Source organism: Mya arenaria, chromosome 16 (genome assembly GCF_026914265.1).
Source record: "Mya arenaria isolate MELC-2E11 chromosome 16, ASM2691426v1".
NCBI lineage: Eukaryota > Metazoa > Mollusca > Bivalvia > Myida > Myidae > Mya > Mya arenaria.
This window is the reverse complement of record NC_069137.1, coordinates 31910868-31933996: the sequence shown is the minus strand read 5'-3', so window position 1 is coordinate 31933996 and position 23129 is coordinate 31910868. Positions and strand designations below refer to the sequence as shown.

General features: G+C 35.6%; 1 protein-coding gene across 1 annotated transcript in view; it reads left to right on the top strand.

Moving 5' to 3' along the window:
• Nucleotides 1-22637, top strand: part of LOC128221956 (mothers against decapentaplegic homolog 3-like) — a 63799-nt gene extending 41162 nt beyond the window's left edge. The window contains exons 4-9 of the mRNA XM_052930673.1: nt 12205-12258; nt 14213-14288; nt 14601-14782; nt 15173-15310; nt 16617-16761; nt 17081-22637. Coding sequence (XP_052786633.1) covers nt 12205-12258; nt 14213-14288; nt 14601-14782; nt 15173-15310; nt 16617-16761; nt 17081-17204 — 719 coding nt within the window. The 3' untranslated portion in view covers nt 17205-22637. The remainder of the gene's footprint in view (nt 1-12204; nt 12259-14212; nt 14289-14600; nt 14783-15172; nt 15311-16616; nt 16762-17080) is intronic.
• Nucleotides 22638-23129: the final 492 nt, after the last annotated feature.

The following is a 23129-nucleotide window of genomic DNA, read 5'->3' as shown; positions in this document are numbered from 1 at the left end:
GCACAATAAGTCTCACATTGGAAAATAAGCACAATAAGTCTCACATTGGAAAAAAAAGCACAATTAGTCCCAAATGTGGGAAAACAAGCACAATAAGTCTCACATTGGAAAATAAGCACAATAAGTCTCACATTGGAAAACAAGCACAATAAGTCTCACATTGGAAAATAAGCACAATAAGTCTCGCATTGGAAATTAAGCACAATAAGTCTCACATTGGAAAATAAGCACAATAAGTCTCACATTGGAAAAAAAAGCACAATTAGTCCCAAATGTGGGAAAACAAGCACAATAAGTCTCACATTGGAAAATAAGCACAATAAGTCTCACATTGGAAAACAAGCACAATAAGTCTCACATTGGAAAATAAGCACAATAAGTCTCGCATTGGAAAAAAAAGCACAATTAGTCCCAAATGTGGGAAAACAAGCACAATAAGTCTCACATTGGAAAATAAGCACAATAAGTCTCACATTGGAAAACAAGCACAATAAGTCTCACATTGGAAAATAAGCACAATAAGTCTCGCATTGGAAAATAAGCACAATAAGTCCCAAATGTGGGAAAACAAGCACAATAAGTCCCACATTGGAAAATAAGCACAATAAGTCCCACATTGGAAAATAAGCACAATAAGTCTCACATTGGAAAACAAGCACAATTAGTCTCACATTGGAAAACAAGCACAATAAGTCTCACATTGGAAAATAAGCACAATAAGTCTCGCATTGGAAAACAAGCACAATAAGTCTCACATTGGAAAATAAGCACAATAAGTCTCGCATTGGAAAATAAGCACAATAAGTCCCAAATGTGGGAAAACAAGCACAATAAGTCCCACATTGGAAAATAAGCACAATAAGTCCCACATTGGAAAATAAGCACAATAAGTCTCACATTGGAAAATAAGCACAATAAGTCCCAAATGTGGGAAAACAAGCACAATAAGTCCCACATTGGAAAATAAGCACAATAAGTCCCACATTGGAAAATAAGCACAATAAGTCTCACATTGGAAAACAAGCACAATAAGTCCCACATTGGAAAATAAGCACAATAAGTCCCACATTGGAAAATAAGCACAATAAGTCTCACATTGGAAAACAAGCACAATAAGTCTCACATTGGAAAACAAGCACAATAAGTCTCACATTGGAAAATAAGCACAATAAGTCTCACATTGGAAAATAAGCACAATAAGTCTTGCATTAAAAAATAAGCACAATAAGTCCCAAATGTGGGAAAACAAGCACAATAAGTCTCACATTGGAAAATAAGCACAATAAGTCTCACATTGGAAATTAAGCACAATAAGTCTCACATTGGAAAATAAGCACAATAAGTCTCACATTGGAAAACAAGAACAATAAGTCTCGCATTTGAAATTAAGCACAATAAGTCTCACATTGGAAATTAAGCACAATAAGTCTCACATTGGAAAATAAGCACAATAAGTCTCACATTGGAAATAAGCACAATAAGTCTCGCATTGGAAATTAAGCACAATAAGTCCCAAATGTGGGAAAACAAGCACAATAAGTCCCACATTGGAAAATAAGCACAATAAGTCCCACATTGGAAAATAAGCACAATAAGTCTCACATTGGAAAACAAGCACAATAAGTCTCACATTGGAAAACAAGCACAATAAGTCTCGCATTGGAAATTAAGCACAATAAGTCCCAAATGTGGGAAAACAAGCACAATAAGTCCCACATTGGAAAATAAGCACAATAAGTCTCACATTGGAAAACAAGCACAATAAGTCTCACATTGGAAAATAAGCACAATAAGTCTCACATTGGAAATTAAGCACAATAAGTCCCAAATGTGGCAAAATTAGGGCCGCTCTAAGTCATAAATTTTGGAAAAGAAAAGCTGCAATAAGTTCTAAATTAGAGAATATAAGCACTAATTGTGGGAACTGTAGATGGTGCCATATGAAAGACTGTAAGTTACAAAACACATCTATTAGTTATCTCTTATGTACATGTACCATACATGTACATAAGAGATAATTATGATACCACTTCAGACAGGATCCTTGAATTATAAAAGTAAATCCTTTAAGCGTTTATGAAAATTGAGTCTTTCTGCTGTTTCTTCTTTCTCTTTATAAGGCACAATATTACCAAGTTTTGCGGAAAATATGTTATTTTTTAAAAATGAGGACTAATTTGCTAGGAGAAGCAGCCTGTAAGCAGCAATTAATCCTGAATAAAATCACTGGCAAAGCATTGAAGGTTGGTGAAGCTACACACTTTAGCAGGAAATGGCCTATATATCGTCCAGAAGTTCATGGCAATAGTTCCCTCAAACCCTAATACAGCCATTACATTCCTCCGCCATAACATTGCTCTCCATGAGAGATTTAATGGAATGGTAGATGGCTTATTTCCTATCCAGACAAATCCCCGTAACAATGACAGGAGGCTGGGAAAGTCAGACTTCTAGATGAATGCACTTGTTAACCATATATTCATTTGTTTCGGGGAAATTAGTGTATGTAGTGAAGAAAGTAAGAGCTATATACAGTGTGTGTATACCAAATGATAAATTACGTCATTATATGCTACATCAGAAGGCCACATTTTGCTTAAGATTAAGACTTAAATCATAGATAACTTTTCTTTTACAACACCATTTTAAATAAAACAAAGGGCAGTCTATGACGCTTAAAGAGCCCCGTCTTCGTTTTATAACTGAAAGTCGATAAGGCAATTAGTTTCATGAAACACTTCGACAAACCATTCTCCAAAATAATCTTTTGACAGTGCTCCGTCAGACAGCCGTATTGTGAAAAGGTTTGTCGGAAGTGTTTTAAGAAACTAAACTCTCAATCAAACTCTGGTAAAAGACCGAAGGTGGGCTCCGTAAGCGGCGTAGACTGCGCTATGTTTCATTTAAAATGGTGAGTAAATAGGAAAGTTATCTTTGTTTAAAGCCTTCTTTCCAAGCAAAAAAATGCCTTCCGACATAGCATTTATGACGCAATTTATCACGTGGCATACACACACTGATATAGATGGATGTTTGTGATATATGCTCTGTAACCGAATTAAGGACTTTCAGATGTATGAATCAAGTCAGCCACATACAACCATAACACAAATACAGTGCACAAAATTCTTGTTTCTGAAATTCAAAAGAGGAAAAAAGCACAGTGGCCGTCATTGGAGTTGGAACTATTTCTTGACACCAACATTCACGTTTGCTACAAGTTTAGGAAATTCTCTAATTGTTGTGGTAATATTATATTATTTTGCTCTTTTCTGTGAGGTGGTATTGATACTCTCTGTAAGGCCAGAGTTTTTTTATCTTTAGATTTACGGGAGATTTTTCAAAAAGTTGGGTAAGGAGGAGGAAATAAAAATAAAAATAAAATGCATAAAATGTCCCAAAGGAGAAATAAATAAAAATAAAACGGATTTTTCTCCGATTTTTTTTATTTTTTAAATCTTCTTATATCATGAAGATAAAACACACCTTGCATGTGTCAGCTATTTCATAGGCTGAAAAAAGGGTGATAGATCACCATAAAGTTTCAAAAGCATAATTAAAAGATCCTTTTAATGACTGAAAATATTGACCTCAACACTGTGAGTTCAAGTGCTCATTGAAATTAATTGTATATATTTGTTCGAATGCATCTATGCATATGAGGTGCATATATTATCAACCCATGGATTTTATGAAACATGTCAGTGTAATAAAGAAGTTTAAATGGCCAATTCTAACCTTTTGCCCACAATATAAGCATATCCTTTCCATTGTGAAGTAATCAAACATTGAACACAGTTTCAGACACGGTATAATAAGGAGGTCAAATGTGTTTTTCTGTCTTTAACGAAATAGCACCGTGACAATTTACCGTGATGTGGTTTTTATATAGAAAATATAACCAAAAAAAGTAGAAGCCCTGATGGAAATTCCTCTTCACTTCAAAGTTTGACAGGGCTTACGGATTCACAGACAGTCAAAATCTACATTTATGTACTTCACCAAAGAAAATTCGGGAGCATTTAGATAAATTTTACAAGTGTTATATGTTTCAAAAAACCAGGTCTAAGAACTGATTTTAGAATCAGTCCTGAAAAATATCCTTCTAATTCCAGCTATGCCCGTTGGCAATAAGCAACGGATAAGTTTGACTTCTTGCACTGACTGCCAGATATCTTATGTTCAGATTTTTTCTGTTTTATCGGAAACACACACTATGTTATTATTACATCATTTTCAGTATTCTATAACGATTTAAATTCTTAATCATTATTAAACTAATTAACAACTACGAATATCACGATACCTTGTGTTTTTCTCTTCAAATATGTGATCGTGAAGCAGTGTGTTCAATGCTCCCCAGAGTCAAATTCAGAAAAAAATATCCATTTTGACTATGATGAACACGATATCATTTTGCAGTTTGTGTTTGTCAGAAGCTATACATTTTTGCGCTGTAATCCAATTCATCCTTGTTAATATACGACGTGCGCCAACGACTTTTAATAGACAATACAACCCACGAATTTCTGTCTCCTTATTTTGACCGGAAGTTTCGCAATCATTCCACGAAACGCGAACAACATACTGAATCTACAAAAAAATCACAATAAACACGCTCTAAGTTCACCACGGTTTGATTTAAATAATGAAACATAAACATCGGAACGTTTTTGTAGTAAAACATTTCTATATAACTGCAGAAATTGTGAGAAATAAGGGGTATGACAAAAAGTACTTTCACTTTTGACAGGACGTTGTTATGGTAACGGGTACCTGTTCTGTTTCCCCCCGCGTATTTCCGACTGGTTTACGTGGTTTGTGCGGTAAGAGACCGATAATGAATGACAATTGGTATACCAGTTGGTTCTGAGATATGGGTTATAGAACACTAATTTTATTTTTTTCTTAACATTGGAGCAACGTTCGTCGGAAAAAATAAAAATAAAACTACGAAAATGAATTTTATTTTTATTTGGGTTTTGCAATATTTAGGTACGGCGCTCCCGTAAATCTAAAGATATAAAAACTCTGGCCTAAGTTCAGTCAGTCCTGTCAATTCTGATAAATCAAGCATTGTTACAAAACTGTGAAAATCAAACAACTTCAGTACAAGTAATGTCATGTTTTATGTCCTGGCTACCACAAATTCTATTCATTACATATCACCTTGATGTATATTGTTTAAATTTTGGAAGGTTTTCACACACAAAACTTTTCTTGATTTGATCATGTCACAACGTTAAAATCCTAGTGAAATTTACATGCAGCTGTTTGCACATTATTAAAGGTATGAGAGCATTGTAATTAAGGTTCCGTAATTTACAAATACATAAATATACCAAAACAGGACTGGTGAAACTACAATATGCAGTATATTATGGGTTTCCTATACGGGACAACCCTGTGATAGGTTGATGATCATAATGGATGATATGGGACAACCCTGTACAAGGTTGATGATCATAATGGAAGATATGGGACAACCCTGTACAAGGTTGATGATCATAATGGATGATATGGGACAACCCTGTACAAGGTTGATGATCATAATGGAAGATATGGGACAACCCTGTACAAGGTTGATGATCATAATGGATGATATGGGACAACCCTGTACAAGGTTGATGATCATAATGGAAGATATGGGACAACCCTGTACAAGGTTGAAGATTTTAATTGATGATATGGGACAACCCTGTACAAGGTTGATGATCATAATGGATGATATGGGACAACCCTGTACAAGGTTGATGATTATAATTGATGATATGGGACAACCCTGTACAAGGTTGGATGATCATAATGGATGATATGGGACAACCCTGTACAAGGTTGATGATCATAATTGATGATATGGGACAACCCTGTACAAGGTTGATGATCATAATGGATGATATGGGACAACCCTGTACAAGGTTGATGATCATAGATTGATGATATGGGACAACCCTGTACAAGGTTGAAGATTTTAATTGATGATATGGGACAACCCTGTACAAGGTTGATGATCATAATGGATGATATGGGACAACCCTGTACAAGGTTGATGATCATAATGGAAGATATGGGACAACCCTGTACAAGGTTGATGATCATAATGGATGATATGGGACAACCCTGTACAAGGTTGATGATCATAATGGAAGATATGGGACAACCCTGTACAAGGTTGAAGATTTTAATTGATGATATGGGACAACCCTGTACAAGGTTGATGATCATAATGGATGATATGGGACAACCCTGTACAAGGTTGATGATTATAATTGATGATATGGGACAACCCTGTACAAGGTTGGATGATCATAATGGATGATATGGGACAACCCTGTACAAGGTTGATGATCATAATTGATGATATGGGACAACCCTGTACAAGGTTGATGATCATAATGGATGATATGGGACAACCCTGTACAAGGTTGATGATCATAGATTGATGATATGGGACAACCCTGTACAAGGTTGAAGATTTTAATTGATGATATGGGACAACCCTGTACAAGGTTGATGATCATAATGGATGATATGGGACAACCCTGTACAAGGTTGATGATCATAATGGAAGATATGGGACAACCCTGTACAAGGTTGATGATCATAATGGATGATATGGGACAACCCTGTACAAGGTTGATGATCATAATGGAAGATATGGGACAACCCTGTACAAGGTTGAAGATTTTAATTGATGATATGGGACAACCCTGTACAAGGTTGATGATCATAATGGATGATATGGGACAACCCTGTACAAGGTTGATGATTATAATTGATGATATGGGACAACCCTGTACAAGGTTGGATGATCATAATTGATGATATGGGACAACCCTGTACAAGGTTGATGATCATAATGGATGATATGGGACAACCCTGTACAAGGTTGATGATCATAGATTGATGATATGGGACAACCCTGTACAAGGTTGATGATCATAATTGATGATATGGGACAACCCTGTACAAGGTTGATGATCATAATGGATGATATGGGACAACCATGTACAAGGTTGGATGATCATAATTGATGATATGGGACAACCCTGTACAAGGTTGGATGATCATAATTGATGATATGGGACAACCCTGTACAAGGTTGATGATCATAATGGATGATATGGGACAACCCTGTACAAGGTTGATGATCATAGATTGATGATATGGGACAACCCTGTACAAGGTTGATGATCATAATTGATGATATGGGACAGCCCTGTACAAGGTTGATGATCATAATGGATGATATGGGACAACCATGTACATGGTTGATGATCATAATGGATGATATGGGATAACCCTGTACAGGTTGTTTATCATTATTGATGATATGGGATAATGCTGTACAAGGTTGATGATCATAGATTGATTATATGGGATAATGCTGTACAAGATTGATGATATGGGATAATGCTGTTCAAGGTTGATGATCATTATGGATAATATGGGATAACCCTGTACATGGTTGATGATCATAATTGATTTTATGGGATAAATAACCCTATACAAGGTTGATGATCATAATTGATGATATGGGATAATTAACCCCATACAAGGTTGATGATCATAATTGATGATATGGGATAACCCTGTACAAGTTTGATGATCATAATTGATGATATGGGATAATTAGGGCTGTATATCGCCGGACAAAAGGCGATCCGATTCAAATCGCGATCTTTGACTAGCGATCCACGAATCGATTTACGATTTACTTGGTTATAAAGCAATACATATTTTGAAAATAAATGAATAATTTAAGTATAACAAAAGCTTCATTTTTATTTAGTTTTCATTTTTTTTGTCATTCTTTACATCAAACCCGAAATATTTTCAGAATTTAGAAGAAAATAACGATAGCTGCACATAAGTTTCGCATTTTATTTTATTATTGTTGATCTTCTCTTTATAATTTCTTTAATGCCCTTTGACTTTTTATTTCTTATTTCTAAATTTGTATTCATTTTAAAACATTATATTCCCTTAAAACCTTAAAAGAAGCATTCTCCATTCGAACACCGCACACTGCATTGAATGCTAGCGCTGTATGAATTAACTTCCGGTTGCGTCAGTGTAATGTATTTCGGATAAACAATTCATTATATTTTATAAAAACAACCACAATATTGCTGGAATTGAATTATCTCATTTTGTTTTGTTTTTAGCTCTACTGGCCAAAGGCCAGAAGAGGTTATGCGATGGTAATGTGTACGTAGTATGTGCATCCGTGCGTCCGTGCGGTTGTGCGTCTGTAAACAATTGCTTGTGAACACGATACAGTCTTCAGTTTTGATTGTATCTCGATGAAACTTGTACAGTATCTAGATATCCATTAGAGCTCGATTCCTTTCGAAAACCAGCAAGATCCGCCCATGAATGCCTAGATTATGGGCCATGAAAGTTTTAAAGAAATGCTTTCTATTTTTAGCCAGGTCTGCATGAGCGAATTTTATTTTTAGCCAAGTTTACATGTACATGTAAATTCAAGTTAAGGGAGACAATTTGCAAGACTAGGATTTTGAGAGACAATTTGCTTTTTGCTTCTGCAGTTGATTTTGTGAATTACTCTGCCTTGTTCTTGTTGAAAGCCCAAAGGCCATTTTTTTAGCTTTAAGTTCTGTAGTTTGCGCATTCATCTTAACAAAATTGGTTGTGAATGTTTAAGTTATGCACCTGGTGTCATTACTGGCCACACCCAGGGTTCACAGGTTTGGTAAACATAAATCTGGAAAGGTTTGAAAATCTTTTTGTGTGTTCATGCATCCATCTCAGCACAACTGATTGTGAATGTTTGTTCAAATTGATCAATGTTGTCCTAGGATGCCCTTGACTTTGACCTTTTGACCAACTTTTTTTAACTTTTAAAACTACAGAAATTTTTACTATGAGTACAGTTTTGAAAGCATTTTTTTTTTGTCTGATGACTTTTACTTTGCACATATTAAAATAGTTCATGCAGCTAATCTGCTTACAATACTTTCTGGGCTCAGATGTTGAACGTGCTACGTTTTCAGGTAACCCAAACACAAAACATAAACTATATGTCGGTTGCCTTTTACCCATACATACATGCTCTGGATTGATATGACCACAAAAGCCATGCCAGTAGAGCATAGGCCCTTTTGGGCCTCTTGTTTATTAACTTTTGCACTTAAATCGCGATCCAGCGATCTCGGCACTGGCGAATATTTGTGTCGAATATTTTGCTTTGACTCGCCATTACTCGGATACTCGTTACAGCCCTAGGGATAATGCTGTACAAGGTTGATGATCATAATGGATGATATGGGATAATGCTGTACAAGGTTGATGATCATAATGGATGATATGGGATAATGCTGTACAAGGTTGATGATCATAATGGATGATATGGGATAATGCTGTACAAGGTTGATGATCATAATGGATGATATGGGATAATGCTGTACAAGGTTGATGATCATAATGGATGATATGGGATAACCCCATACAAGGTTGATGATCATAGATTGATTATATGGGAAAACCCCATACAAGGTTGATGATCATAGATTGATTATATGGGAAAACCCCATACAAGGTTGGATGATCATAGATTGATTATATGGGAAAATCGATACATGGTTGATGATCATAGATTGATTATATAGGAAAACCCCATACAAGGTTGATGATCATAGATTGATTATATGGGATAACTCTGTACAAGGTTGTACTATATTTTGAAACTATAGAATGACAAAATTATAAAGCTCTTACTTTAATCTTAGGCCTGTTTGGAACTTTTCTGGATTCCAATTAAGGGAAAGCCTAAGAATTTGAGTGACAGATGGTGGCTTTATAGACATTTTCTGGACTTCAAATCGTGTGCTATGTTGCCCTGCTAAATTGAACCACTTACATTAAATCAGCCAATAAATAGCATGATAAGGCACTTTTCTTAGATTACTGAAAAAAGTAGGATAACTCTAAATATAGGGTGTGATTGATGTCTGTACTCTTGGAAGACTGCCATAGATGTGGTAAATGTCACAGAATTCACTTGGGAACAATCCTTGTAGGCAAAGAATTGATTGGAATTCATGTTATGTTATTATTTCATATAGTTATTATAATATGGAGATTATCGGTTGACATTCTGATGTTAATTGATGGAAGCGCAACTATTGGAAGAATAAAAGGGCTATTGGAATCACCCTCATAATTGCGCCCTAGTAGCTATTACAGTTTGGTTAAGTAATAGTTCATGCACCCCTTATCGGGTTATAAGATTAAACATTAGCATGAAGTCTGAGGTCACTGTGAGTGTTACTCAAAATAGAAACAATGGTACATCTTAGGGTTGACATATTGTGACCAAACTTGGTATAGCTATATAGAGATTGTTAATTGGATTGCAATTAGGGTCCTTATGGTCAAGGTCACTGTTACTAAAATAGAAAAACAATGGTACTGAATAATTTATGTTTGGGTTGACGTTTTGTGACCAAACCTGGTAAATAGGAGAAGTTATAGAGACCTTTCATTGGATTGCAATTGTGGCCCCTATAGGGTCAAAGTCACTGTTACTAAAAATAGAAAAACATTTTGTACTGAATAACATTAGTTAGGGTTGACATATTGCGACCAAACTTAGTATATAGGAATAGTTAATGGAGATCTTTCATGGGATTGCAATTAGGGCTCCTAAATTCAAGGTCAAGGTCACTGTTACTAAAAATGAAAAAACTGGTGGAACTGAATATATTTTGTTAGGGTTGACTTATTGCAACTAAACTTGGTTTATAGGAAGAGTTTATGGAGCAGTTTCATGGGATTGCAGTTCAGACCTCTAGGGTCACGGTCACTGTTACTAAAAATAGAAAACAGTTGGTAATGACAAACTTTTACTTAGTAAGGGTTGATATATTGCGACCAAACTTGATATACAGGATGTACGCCCATGTGAGTGTAAATAATTTTTATGAGACTTTTAATGGGAATTGATTTGGGGTCAATGTCAAGATCACTGTCACTAAAAATGCTTGAAACTGATTAACTTTAGATGGTTGACATATTGTGAATTTACTTGCTATGTAGGAAGAGTTTATGGAGACCTTTCATTAGATTGCAATTGGAGTCCCTAGGGACATGGTCAAGGTCACTGTTACTAAAATTAGAAAAGCAGCTGAAACTTAATCTAACGATGCAGGCTGAAGTTCCGTGATCAATCATTAAAAACATGAGTTCTTTGCATTGCAGAGTTTCTTGTTAAGTATTTATGCAAACTCTTCAGCCTTGGTCATAACACAATCCCTTGAGACAATATGCACAGGTAAAGAACGGCCCACAACACTTGTTATTGCCCTTTTTCTGAAAAAAACAAAACATCACAGAACTACAGAGAAGGGTTGTAATTGGCTAAAATATGCTTTAGCATGTGCCAAGTTCAATATAAAATCAAAATCTGTTTGTATTGTTGCAAAACACAATTTTTATAAGGGGGCACTGTTACTACAATGATTTTATGACTGTCTCGGCAACAATGCTTTTGAGCAAATCAAAGATACTGCTAGACTGTTGAAGAATCACTTCAATCCTTCACAGTTATTAACCTTATAGAGCGTTGTGTTTTATAATGCAAAGAAATGGAAGTTTGATATAGTCCAGTATTTAGGATCAAGCCTTTCTTGTACGTACAATACATGTATGTGTGCATTTAAATATGACGAAAAAATTTAACAATCGCCATTACACGTTATTAAATGAAATCAAGGCATACACTTCTATCACTTTACACCAGTACATATGGCTGTACAATATACTTTAAGTAAAATGTTATCTGTAGCTCTGACAACAGAAGAGCATGGTTGTTGGCCATTGTTTTTGTTTGTTTTGCTCCACCTTGTTTGCGGTCTTACTGTTAGACAGATACTTAACCATTTCTCTCATTGTCTTAGAAACTTCAATGAATGTATATGCTCTTAATTGTCATAACATCATCACTTAAATAATAACTCTGTTCAAAGGGGTTTCCATTAGTGTGGACAATTTGTTCATGTACATTTTGGATTCAGATGCATCGACAAGATTTTCATGTATGTGTGAATCTATATCAAAAAATCCCATAACGCAATATTGATAGGTAGTTTACAGCTTGAGTTCAAATATGATTCCCCATTGTTGCCCTATATGAAACAGACATGATGACTTGAACCTGACCCTCCTGTGATATTATTTCAGACACGCCCCCACCTGGCTACATAAGCGAGGATGGGGACAATACGGATAATCAAGGTGAGAGGTTTTTCTTTTGAGTATATTGAATCATTATTTATACTTTTTATTACAATCTTTAGTCAAAATATGTCTCAATTTCAAATCGAAAGCAATGTGACAATTGCATTTTACTTGGTGAACTGTACAACCAGTTACAGGAAGTGTCAAAACAGAAACAGTCGTCAAGGTTTCTAACCAGACAGAGTAACTTCTAAAACAGTTTTACATAGTGCATTGCGATGCATGTTTATTAAAATGATTGCTATAAAATGACAAATATTGTTTTAAATTAAGTGTTTAGTATGGCATTTGTCTTTTCTTGCAATTTCTGGGGCTTTGTTTTTAGCTCACCTGTGCACGAAGTGTTCAAGGTGAGCTACTGTGATCACCCTGTGTCCGTCGTCCTCATCAGTCATCCGTCGTCAACAATTTGACTGTTAACACTCTAGACGTCACAATATTGGCACAATCTTATTGAAACTTGGTCAGAATGTTACTATCAATAAAATCTTGGACAAGTTCGATATTGGGTTATCTGGGGTTAAAAACTAGGTCACCAGGTCAAATTAAAGGAAAAGCTTGTTAACACTGTAGAGGTCACATTTATGACTGTATCTTCAGGAAACTTGGTCAGAATGTTAATATTCATAATCTCCAGGTCAAGTTCGAATCTGGGTCAAGTGCGGTCAAAAACTAGGTCACCGGGTCAAATTGAAGGAAAAGCTTGTTAACACCATAAAGGTCATATTTATGACTGTATCTTCATGAAAGTTCGTTAGAAAGTTTATAAAAATAAACTTTAAGTCAAGTTTAAATCTGGGTCATGTGCGGTCAAAAACTAGGTCACCAGGTCAAATCATAGCAAAAGCTTGTTAGCACTCTAGAGGTCACATTTATGACTGAATGTTTATGAAATTAGTCAGAATGTTAATATTAATAATCTCTAGGTCAAGTTCGAATGTGGGTCATGTGCGGTCAAAAACTAGGTCACCAGTTTAAATTGAAGGAAAAGCTTGTTAACACTCTAGAGGTCACATTTATGACTGTATATTCATGAACGTTGGTCAGAATGTTTATATTACTAATCTTTAAGTCTAGTTTAAATATGGGTCATTTGTGGTCAAAAACGAGGTCATTAGGTCAAATCATAGAAAAAGCTTGTTAGCACTCTAGATGTCACATTTATGACTGTATGTTCATGAAACTTAGTCAGAATGTTTAAATTGATTAGTTCTAGGCCAAGTTCGAATGTTGGTCATGTGCGGTCAAAAACTAGGTCACCAGGTCAAATTTAAGGAAAAGCTTGTTAACACTCTAGATGTCACATTTATAACTGTATCTTCATGAAAGTTTATCAGAATGTTTATATTAATAATCTCTAAGTCAAGTTTAAATCCGAGTCATGTGTGGTCAAAAACTAGGTCATTAGGTCTTGATTAGTTCTAGGCCAAGTTCGAATGTGGGTCATGTGCGGTCAAAAACTAGGTCATCAGGTCAAATAATAGGAAAAGCATGTTAACACTCTAGAGGCCACATTTATGACCATATGTTCATGGGACTTGATCAGAATGTTATTCTTGATGATCTTTAAGAGAGTTTGAGACTGGGTAATCAGAGGTCAAAAACCAGGCCACTAGGTCAAATCATAGAAAAACTTTTTAAACACTGTAGAGGTTACATTCTCACTTTGATCACCATGAAACTATGTCAGAATGTTTGTGTTTATGAAGTCTATGTCAAGTTTGAAACTGGGTAACCAGAGTTCAAAAACTAGGTCACGGAGTCAAATTCTAGAAAACATTGTTAAAACACTGTTGAGGCCATATTTTCTACTTTATCTATATGAAACCTGGTCAGAAAGTACTTATTACAGCAAGGTAATTGAATTGGATCAGGTGAGCGATACAGGGCCTTCAGGGCCCTCTTGTTGATTTTGCATTTACTAATTTTTTCCATCATACAACTGTTTCAGGTGATATGGACATGTCCCCCAGCCCCTCCAATCAGAATCAAATGGACGCCCAGCCTGTCACGTACAAAGAACCCACGTAAGCCTACTATTTGATTTGGTCAATATTAGATGTCTGTAAGTCTGATGTCTGGTAGCGCTTCATGAAATCTCAAAATAAATCCAATCAAGTAGAAATCATCCTTCCAGATGAAAACCTAGTATTAATTACCCTATTGTGTTTCCAATTTTTTGTGTGTCATTAATTCTATCAGATGGAGGAATTGAACGGTCCTTCAAAAACACATTGACAATGACGTTTGGGTCATTAAATCAACATCCAGGGCGAGGTCATTTCAAGGTGCCACCACTTTAAGCCATACAAATGGAAGATCATATTCTATTTCGGCAGGTATTGGTGCTCTATAGCATACTATGAGCTGAACACACGAGTAGGAGAAACATTTCACGCCTCCCAACCCTCGCTGACAGTGGATGGGTTTACTGACCCCTCAAACAGCGAACGCTTCTGTCTCGGCTTGCTGTCAAATATTAACAGAACACAACAGGTCGAAATGACGCGGAGACATATTGGTAGGTGGTTTTTTGTTGAAAATGATTCATGTAAAGAAATGTTCAGTATTATAAATAAGTCTTACCAAAGACATTGCATGATAATTCTGTCATACACTTGCAGTGCATCTCAGGGGTCGTCAATATTTTGTACAAGTATGGTAAACTTGGTAAAGTCTTTCATGATTATTTGCCTTTAAGTCTTTAATTTAGGCAAGAGTATGTCTTGACTACATTGGTCTAGGTGTGCCTGTAAATGTCCTAACAGTTTATTGATTAAAACTTCCTTTGAAATTATATGTTGTTTGTATAGTTATATGTTATTTGCGCCAGTCTATGTAATATTGGTGTTCATGATGTGAATTTGTGTCCAAGTGTTTGTATATATGATCATGTATATACACATTGCAGGTAAAGGTGTTCGTCTGTACTACATCGGAGGTGAGGTGTTCGCGGAATGTCTTAGCGAGAGTGCAGTGTTTGTACAGAGCCCCAACTGTAACCAGCGATATGGCTGGCATCCTGCAACAGTGTGCAAAATACCCCCAGGTACGCTCATTGTTAGTATTAATAGTGCATGGAACAAAGTATTTTTCTCGAGGTGTTTGGAAGTTTTAAATATATTTCTTTCATTATTTTCGATGAAATATGGGGTTTAAACAGTGAAATAACAACAGTGAAAATATCAATTTGATATTTTCACTGCAAAATAAGGAGTGAATTTTTTTTAGCTTTCAGAACTACTTTTAAATTCCTTTGTAGTAACTTCCCCTTGATCAAAACTGAACACTTCACCTTGAACCAGTAAATGTTGGCAAAACATGTTTAAAATTTAAAGACATGTTTTATTAATTAAAATGAATATATATTTGTAATATAAACAACTTACTGTTTATTACCGGTTATCCCGTTTTTCAAACGTTTTCTTGATCTCGAAGCTGAATGTTCGAACATTTGCTTTCATACCAAACAAATTACAGACGAAAACAACTGTTCAAACATAAATAGAATTTTATATCATTGTTTGAGTGTATTTTGAACTCTGCCATTGTAATATGTAAAACGAGCTTCCTGGAAAATTCACACAACAATTTACAGATAATCTGATATTTTTTACCCTACCCACACATCAAAACTTGTCAAAAAACTAGGGTGGCATTCACTCTTTACCTGGAGAACAAACCTGTTTTCATAGCTGCAGATAATGTATCATGAAACATGTGCAGACTTAAACTAAGAAAAATGTTTAAAATCCAGTGATTATCCTCATTTGTTTTGCTTACACATTTGACCTTCCAAATTTTCATTCATTAAATTGTGGCGAAGTAATTTTGTTATTTAGCTACGTATTCATGCCCCACTTAAAATAAAAGTGTTTTCGTTGTTTTTTTTAACATATGTGCACTTATAAAACGTCATTATTACTGTTCATAAAAGCTTTGCACTAAAAAATGAGCGAACAATAAATTATAGGAATGAAAAGCTGAGAAATTTTTCTCAACAAACCGGAAATAGAAAAGTTGACAGCTATAATTTTGCGTGTGGGGCGCCCTACAAGTAGCGGCATAAATGACACCCTTTTCAGAAAAGTGGCTAATTAAGAAATTAATTCAAAAACTAATAAAACTCCGAAAATAAGCATAAAAGACACAGAAAATTTGTTTATTTCAGTGTAAGATAGTATTTAATTTCACTTGTGATCATAGAAAAAAAATATTTTCACAAGTGGCGAACTCTTTATCTTTGACAAAATGACATTTGAAGCATGAATTAGGGAATTAGACTTTAGTAAATCATTAAATCTGTTATTCTTATCAAACACTTAAATAATTGTTTCTCCATGTTTGGTTTGTAGGCTGTAACTTGAAGATCTTCAACAACCAGGAGTTTGCAGCCCTTCTTGCCCAGTCAGTTAACCAGGGCTTCGAGTCTGTGTACCAGCTGACCAGGATGTGTACCATACGCATGAGCTTCGTCAAGGGGTGGGGAGCCGAGTATAGGTTGGTGGTCTCCCATCTTCGGGATGGTTGTTTGTTGAGAAACTGTAAATTGGAAGGGTCAATAATGTCATTGTCATGTGAAACTGTAAACCCCTCAAACTGTTGAAGGTATTCACATGAATCTTTGTACACATGTTAATAAGTGACAATGATGGCATGTTTAACAAGGTTATAATGCTGGCTTTAATTGTCCAGTTATGCCTGTTGATTGACGTTTACAACTGACAAGTAATTTTCAAAGCATCCATTAAAAGCAGAACTGGTGATTAGATGATGTGCGCGTAGATCAATACAAAATCCCCGCTTTTGTGTCTTTCAGGCGTCAGACAGTCACAAGTACTCCGTGTTGGATAGAAATTCACCTGAACGGCCCTCTACAGTGGCTGGATCGAGTACTTACACAGATGGGCTCTCCAGGGTTGCCATGCTCTAGCATGTCATAACTATTATAAACATGATAAAAGTGGTTAACCGGGTCTGTGGGAAAACCCACTGTACATTATTTGATTGACTTCTGGTGAAAACTTGAGTTACAGACTTAATCAAGTGTGAAGCCGGGTTGGTGGGATTCTGCCCATCGTATTTGATAAACTTATTGTTAAAACTTGAGTTACAAAGCTAACCAAGTGGTATCCTGGACTGGTCAGATTCTCCTCACTGTATTTGATCGACTTCTTGTGAAAACTCTACTTCCCTTGAGTAGTACACCAAATGGTGTACTGGTGTACTGGTGTACTGGTGTACTGGTGTACTGGTGTACTGGTCATGTGAAAAACACCTCCACTGGAAACTGTTGTCTTCATTTGAAACCCTGGGTTGTAGCCTGTGACAGTCACGATCCAGTTTTAGGTCCAGTGGCAAATCTTATCTAGTGTGAAGACAGACTAATTGTTGGCATTTAAGGCTGGTATTCATACAGCACGTTCAGTTCAACTCAATGTCAATGTATATTCAGCTCCTGTTATTACACAAACTGTTTAACAACAGGAAATGTGTAGGGAGTTGAAAGGAGATAAGAACTTTGTTTTGGTTCAATCCCTTTAGATGTTTGAAGGGAAAATGAAATGAGGATAATACTCCAAGACAGCTAAATAGGAGTTGCATTGTCACATAAGGTCCCAAAATATTGTTTCATGTAACTCCAACAGTAAGGCTCCTACACTCATGATTTAACTTTACAGGTATGTTAGTTTGGGCTGATGTGCAACTGAACTTTTTGTCACATACAACTTGGGCAAAAAAAGACATGGCCCTAAACTCAGTAAAAAATATCATAGATTAGCATGGGTGGTTGTGCACCTGCCATTGTGGGGAAATATATCTAGCAAGAATTCTGGCACTGTAATTAGTTAAAAATGGTATGATGAATCTTGCGTGGCATGTAGATCCCATCATACCAGTATTGCATCTATACTGGTGAAGCATCATAGTAATTTTGGTCATCATAGGCTTTATGTGCACCTGCAAATGTTTCACTGCTTCACTTCTTAACTCCACAACGCCACATTTCTGTGTCAGGGGGCATCTGAGGGGATCCATCACGACTCTGACAACTCAAGTTTACATAACTATGTTGGCGCTAGGAAAGTGTAGGCCACTATTTCAATTGAAGCAGAACATCTGTCAATTTGAGATAATGAAAAGATGAAAATGAGTTTTTTAGCTACATGTACTGGCTATTTTTAATACTGTTGAAGCCTACATGGCTTCTAAACTAATTATTACTGAACTTGTTTTATGAATATCAGCTCTTACGGTAGTGTTACCATGCCAGGAATGATCATGTACTGCATGTGTCAAACCACTGCTACACAACATTTGTTATCTCTTTATTGATGTATTGAACTGGACTCAGTACCTCGTGTAGAACCGTGTCTTTTGCTGAAATATATACTTTTTAAACTGCGTTAAAAGTATTGGATACACTGATACCATTTTTGATGAATTATATTTTTACGACAAGTTTAGTGCTAGTATTGTTGAAATGGAAATGCTACATGTATATTAATGAGCATTTTGAAGTCACCATTTATGATGGATTGAAAACTCTATTTTACAACCCCCTAGTTTAATGATTTTCCCCCATTAAAATGTGATTTTTTAAGAACATTTATAACTAAATAAATAAATGTATGAGGGAAAAGAAAAAGTTTTTTCATTAGCATCAATTTTGATATGGTTAACTGTTTTTTTTCTAGTTTTTGACCATGGCCCGTAACACATCAGCAAGAGATAACCAAAATAATGTTTGTATTCCATTCCCTCACCTTCCCTCATTGTTTGCAACCATGCATATTTTTTTATTGATGCCAGATAATAAAAAAAAAAAACATTATTTTTTTATTCTTTAGAATATATTTTTGGTGTTGACACGTAAATGAATTGTTTTTAAATAGTATTTAGTTTTCTTTGAACAATACAAATTGGAGATAGTCCTAACTCTGAAATTGAACATCATCATAACCTGTGGAATCTAAAATAACAATCCTGACCCTCCTTCCCTGCTTTTTTACCAGTAAAATAGGAAATGAACATTTTATTTTTGCCTAATGATTATACGAGTATATTGAGTTCTTTCATATGTGTTTACATGTTCAACCATTGTTCCTGATGGTTTTTAGTTTTACTATAGTTTTATTTAGATTATCAAAGTTCAGTTATTTGTTTATTTTGCATATGAAGTATAATTAGAGTTTAGAAGGAACGGCAGTAAATATGTAATATGTTACTGAAAGGATGTTACGTTTCTCGTTATGTTATCTCTGATTGGGCCTACATTTTACATGTTTCTTTGTTGACATTTGGGAAGAAATAGTTTGTATTATTAGCTGTGACTTATCTTAATGTATATTGAATTTTAGAGATCTAGTTGGGAAAATATTTGAAAAAGATTTTTAAAACAAAATATAAAAAGTTATCACATAATTATACACTGCCTGTAATTGTGTTAAAATGTATCCTGTCATTAACTGCTGAAAACATTCGTATTGAATATGCCTTTATCTGTCTCAAAGAAATGTTACAATGGTTGAAAAAAAAAAGATTTTAACATGTACTATTTTCATATTAGGATCGATGTATGAAAACATTAAGCAAGTGTTCTTGTACCTGTCATTTTGGAATTCATAAACTATGTACTCACCAAATTATACACAAATGAACTCCAATAGAAAAAGACATGGAAAGCAGTAACATTTCTGTAAATTGTGGATAAAATACTTGTTAAAGATAAAACATGATCAAAACTTCATATCAGAGATCTATTGATAAAAAAATGGACTGAAAATGCTTTATTTTGTTGAAAAGTGTTCAAAACGCTACTAAAAATTAAATTATTTCAGCTTTGGCTTAATAAGATTCTGTTAAATTTTCTGAGAATCTGCCAGTTGCTTTTTATTCTACACATAAAATATGTGAGTGTGTTCCTAAATGAACTGGATAGAGGCATTTAACTTGGTGAAACAACTTGAGCTTTTGTCATGGAGACAAACTTTGACTTTGTGTTTTGTAATGTATCAGTATTACTTCTGTATTATTATCTATGAATATTGGAACAACATATGTATACATTTCATAGCCCTAGTGTTGCAATGAGGCTGTGTGGAGCATGTGAAATGTAGGCCCAAGTATTTGTTCACAATCATGAAATGATTGCTTTATATGTCCATATGTGATCACTCAAACATTATTGTTTCATAATAACAATTCTCATATACATTTCACTCCGATTGTTTGCATATTTTATATTAACTTAAGTCTAGCATAAAACAATAATATCAGAAGTGACCAGTTTGCACAATTTATAAAGTTTATATGGACATTTTAAATAATAATTGTGTTAAGGAATTTGAACTTCCTAGTTTAGAGTAAGGATATATTGTCAAAGCCCATGTGTTTTTGGTGTGAAAATTAGCCAAAAAGGACTCGGCCATATCGAAACAAGTTACAGTATTTGCAGAGTTTAACCTTGATTCACTCAAGAACCCAGATACCAGTGCAACCATATGACAAGTGCACGGGCCTCCTTCTTAGTATCAGTTAAATTGACTTGACAACGAACCACCCTGATATAAATATTCATAACTGTTTAAACTCTTTAATTTACATGATTGTGAAGAAAATTATATTGATGCTGTGTTGTTGGGGGAAACTTGAGTGCCTGGCTTGGTAACCACCAATCAAGCTCACATATGCCCAAAACTGTTAAACCATTGGGAAGATGTACTAGAAACAGCTCACATATGCCCAAAACTGTTAAACCATTGGGAAGATGTACTAGAAACAGCTCACATATGCCCATAACTGTTAAACCATTGGGAAGATGTACTAGTAACAGCTCACATATGCCCATAACTGTTAAACCATTGGGAAGATGTACTAGTAACAGCTCACATATGCCCATAACTGTTAAACCATTGGGAAGATGTACTAGTAACAGCTCACATATGCCCATAACTGTTAAACCATTTGGAAGATGTACTAGAAACAGCTCACATATGCCCATAACTGTTAAACCATTGGGAAGATGTACTAGTAACAGCTCACATATGCCCATAACTGTTAAACCATTGGGAAGATGTACTAGTAACAGCTCACATATGCCCAAAACTGTTAAACCATTGGGAAGATGTACTAGTAACAGCTCACATATGCCCATAACTGTTAAACCATTGGGAAGATGTACTAGAAACAGCTCACATATGCCCAAAACTGTTAAACCATTGGGAAGATGTACTAGTAACAGCTCACATATGCCCATAACTGTTAAACCATTGGGAAGACGTACTAGTCACATATGCCCATAACTGTTAAACCATTGGGAAGACGTACTAGTCACATATGCCCATAACTGTTAAACCATTGGGAAGATGTACTAGTCACATATGCCCATAACTGTTAAACCATTGGGAAGACGTACTAGTCACATATGCCCATAACTGTTAAACCATTGGGAAGACGTACTAGTCACATATGCCCATAACTGTTGGAAAGATGTACTAGTCACATATGCCCATAACTGTTGGGAAGATGTACTAGTCACATATGCCCATAACTGTTGGGAAGATGTACTAGTCACATATGCCCATAACTGTTGGGAAGATGTACTAGTCACATATGCCCATAACTGTTGGGAAGATGTACTAGTCACATATGCCCATAACTGTTGGGAAGATGTACTAGTCACATATGCCCATAACTGTTGGGAAGATGTACTAGTCACATATGCCCATAACTGTTGGGAAGATGTACTAGTCACATATGCCCATAACTGTTGGGAAGATGTACTAGTCACATGATGTACAAGCACACTAGCTTGGTTTCAAGGTATTCTTTTGTTATACAAAGTTGGCAATTATCCTGGGTGGTCGTTACCATATTCAAGCGTCATATCAATTTGCATACTTCCACTTCATGTTATGTTGATCCAGTTTTAAGTAAGTTGATGCATTGTGCACTTGTTATATCTGATGTGTTCCATACTGGGATGATGTTTTCCCTTTAATTCTTAACCGACAAGTCTAGTACATGTTTCGAATGATCTTTTCAATACTAAAATTATGAAAGACAGCAATATTCAAGTGTTATCAAACTGCAACTGTAAAACATTGGTTTTGAAGAAGTTGTTTGTTATTTCAAAAACTTTGCAGGTATTTTAGTGTAACAAATCTCATGGTCACAGAAATGGTTATAAATTAAAATCAGAAATAATGCGTTTCTGAGTATCATCTGAAATTTAATCTCAGTTTAGTTTTGTTATGATTGCCTATTTACCCGAAACTCTGATGGTTATTTTTACTGTATTATAACCTTGATAATGTATATATGTGATACTAGCATATGTTTGTGCTGAATAAATACATTTGTCGCTTTATAAATTTCTTTTGTTTACCTTCATTGTCCCCCGTCACGGGCATGTGATGAGGTCAGACATGTAAAGAGGTCATGTGCATATGATGAGGTCAGACATGTTAAGGGGTCATGTGCATATGATGAGGGTAGATATGTAAAGAGGTCACGGGCATATGATGAGGTCAGACATGTAAAGAGGTCACGGTTATGTGATGAGGTCAGACATGTAAAGAGGTCACGGGCATGTGATGAGGTCAGACATGTAAAGAGGTCATGGGCATATGATGAGGTCAGACATGTTAAGAGGTCACCGGCATGAGAAGAGGTCACAGGCATATGCAGAGGTCACGGGCATGTGAAGAGGTCACCGGCATGAAATGAGGTCTTCAGCATGTGAAGAGGTCACAGGCAAATGAAGAGGTCATGGGCATATGAAGAGGTCACAGGCATATGAAGAGGTCACGGGCATGTGATTAGGTCACAGGCATGTGAAGAGGTCACCGGCATGTGAAGAGGTC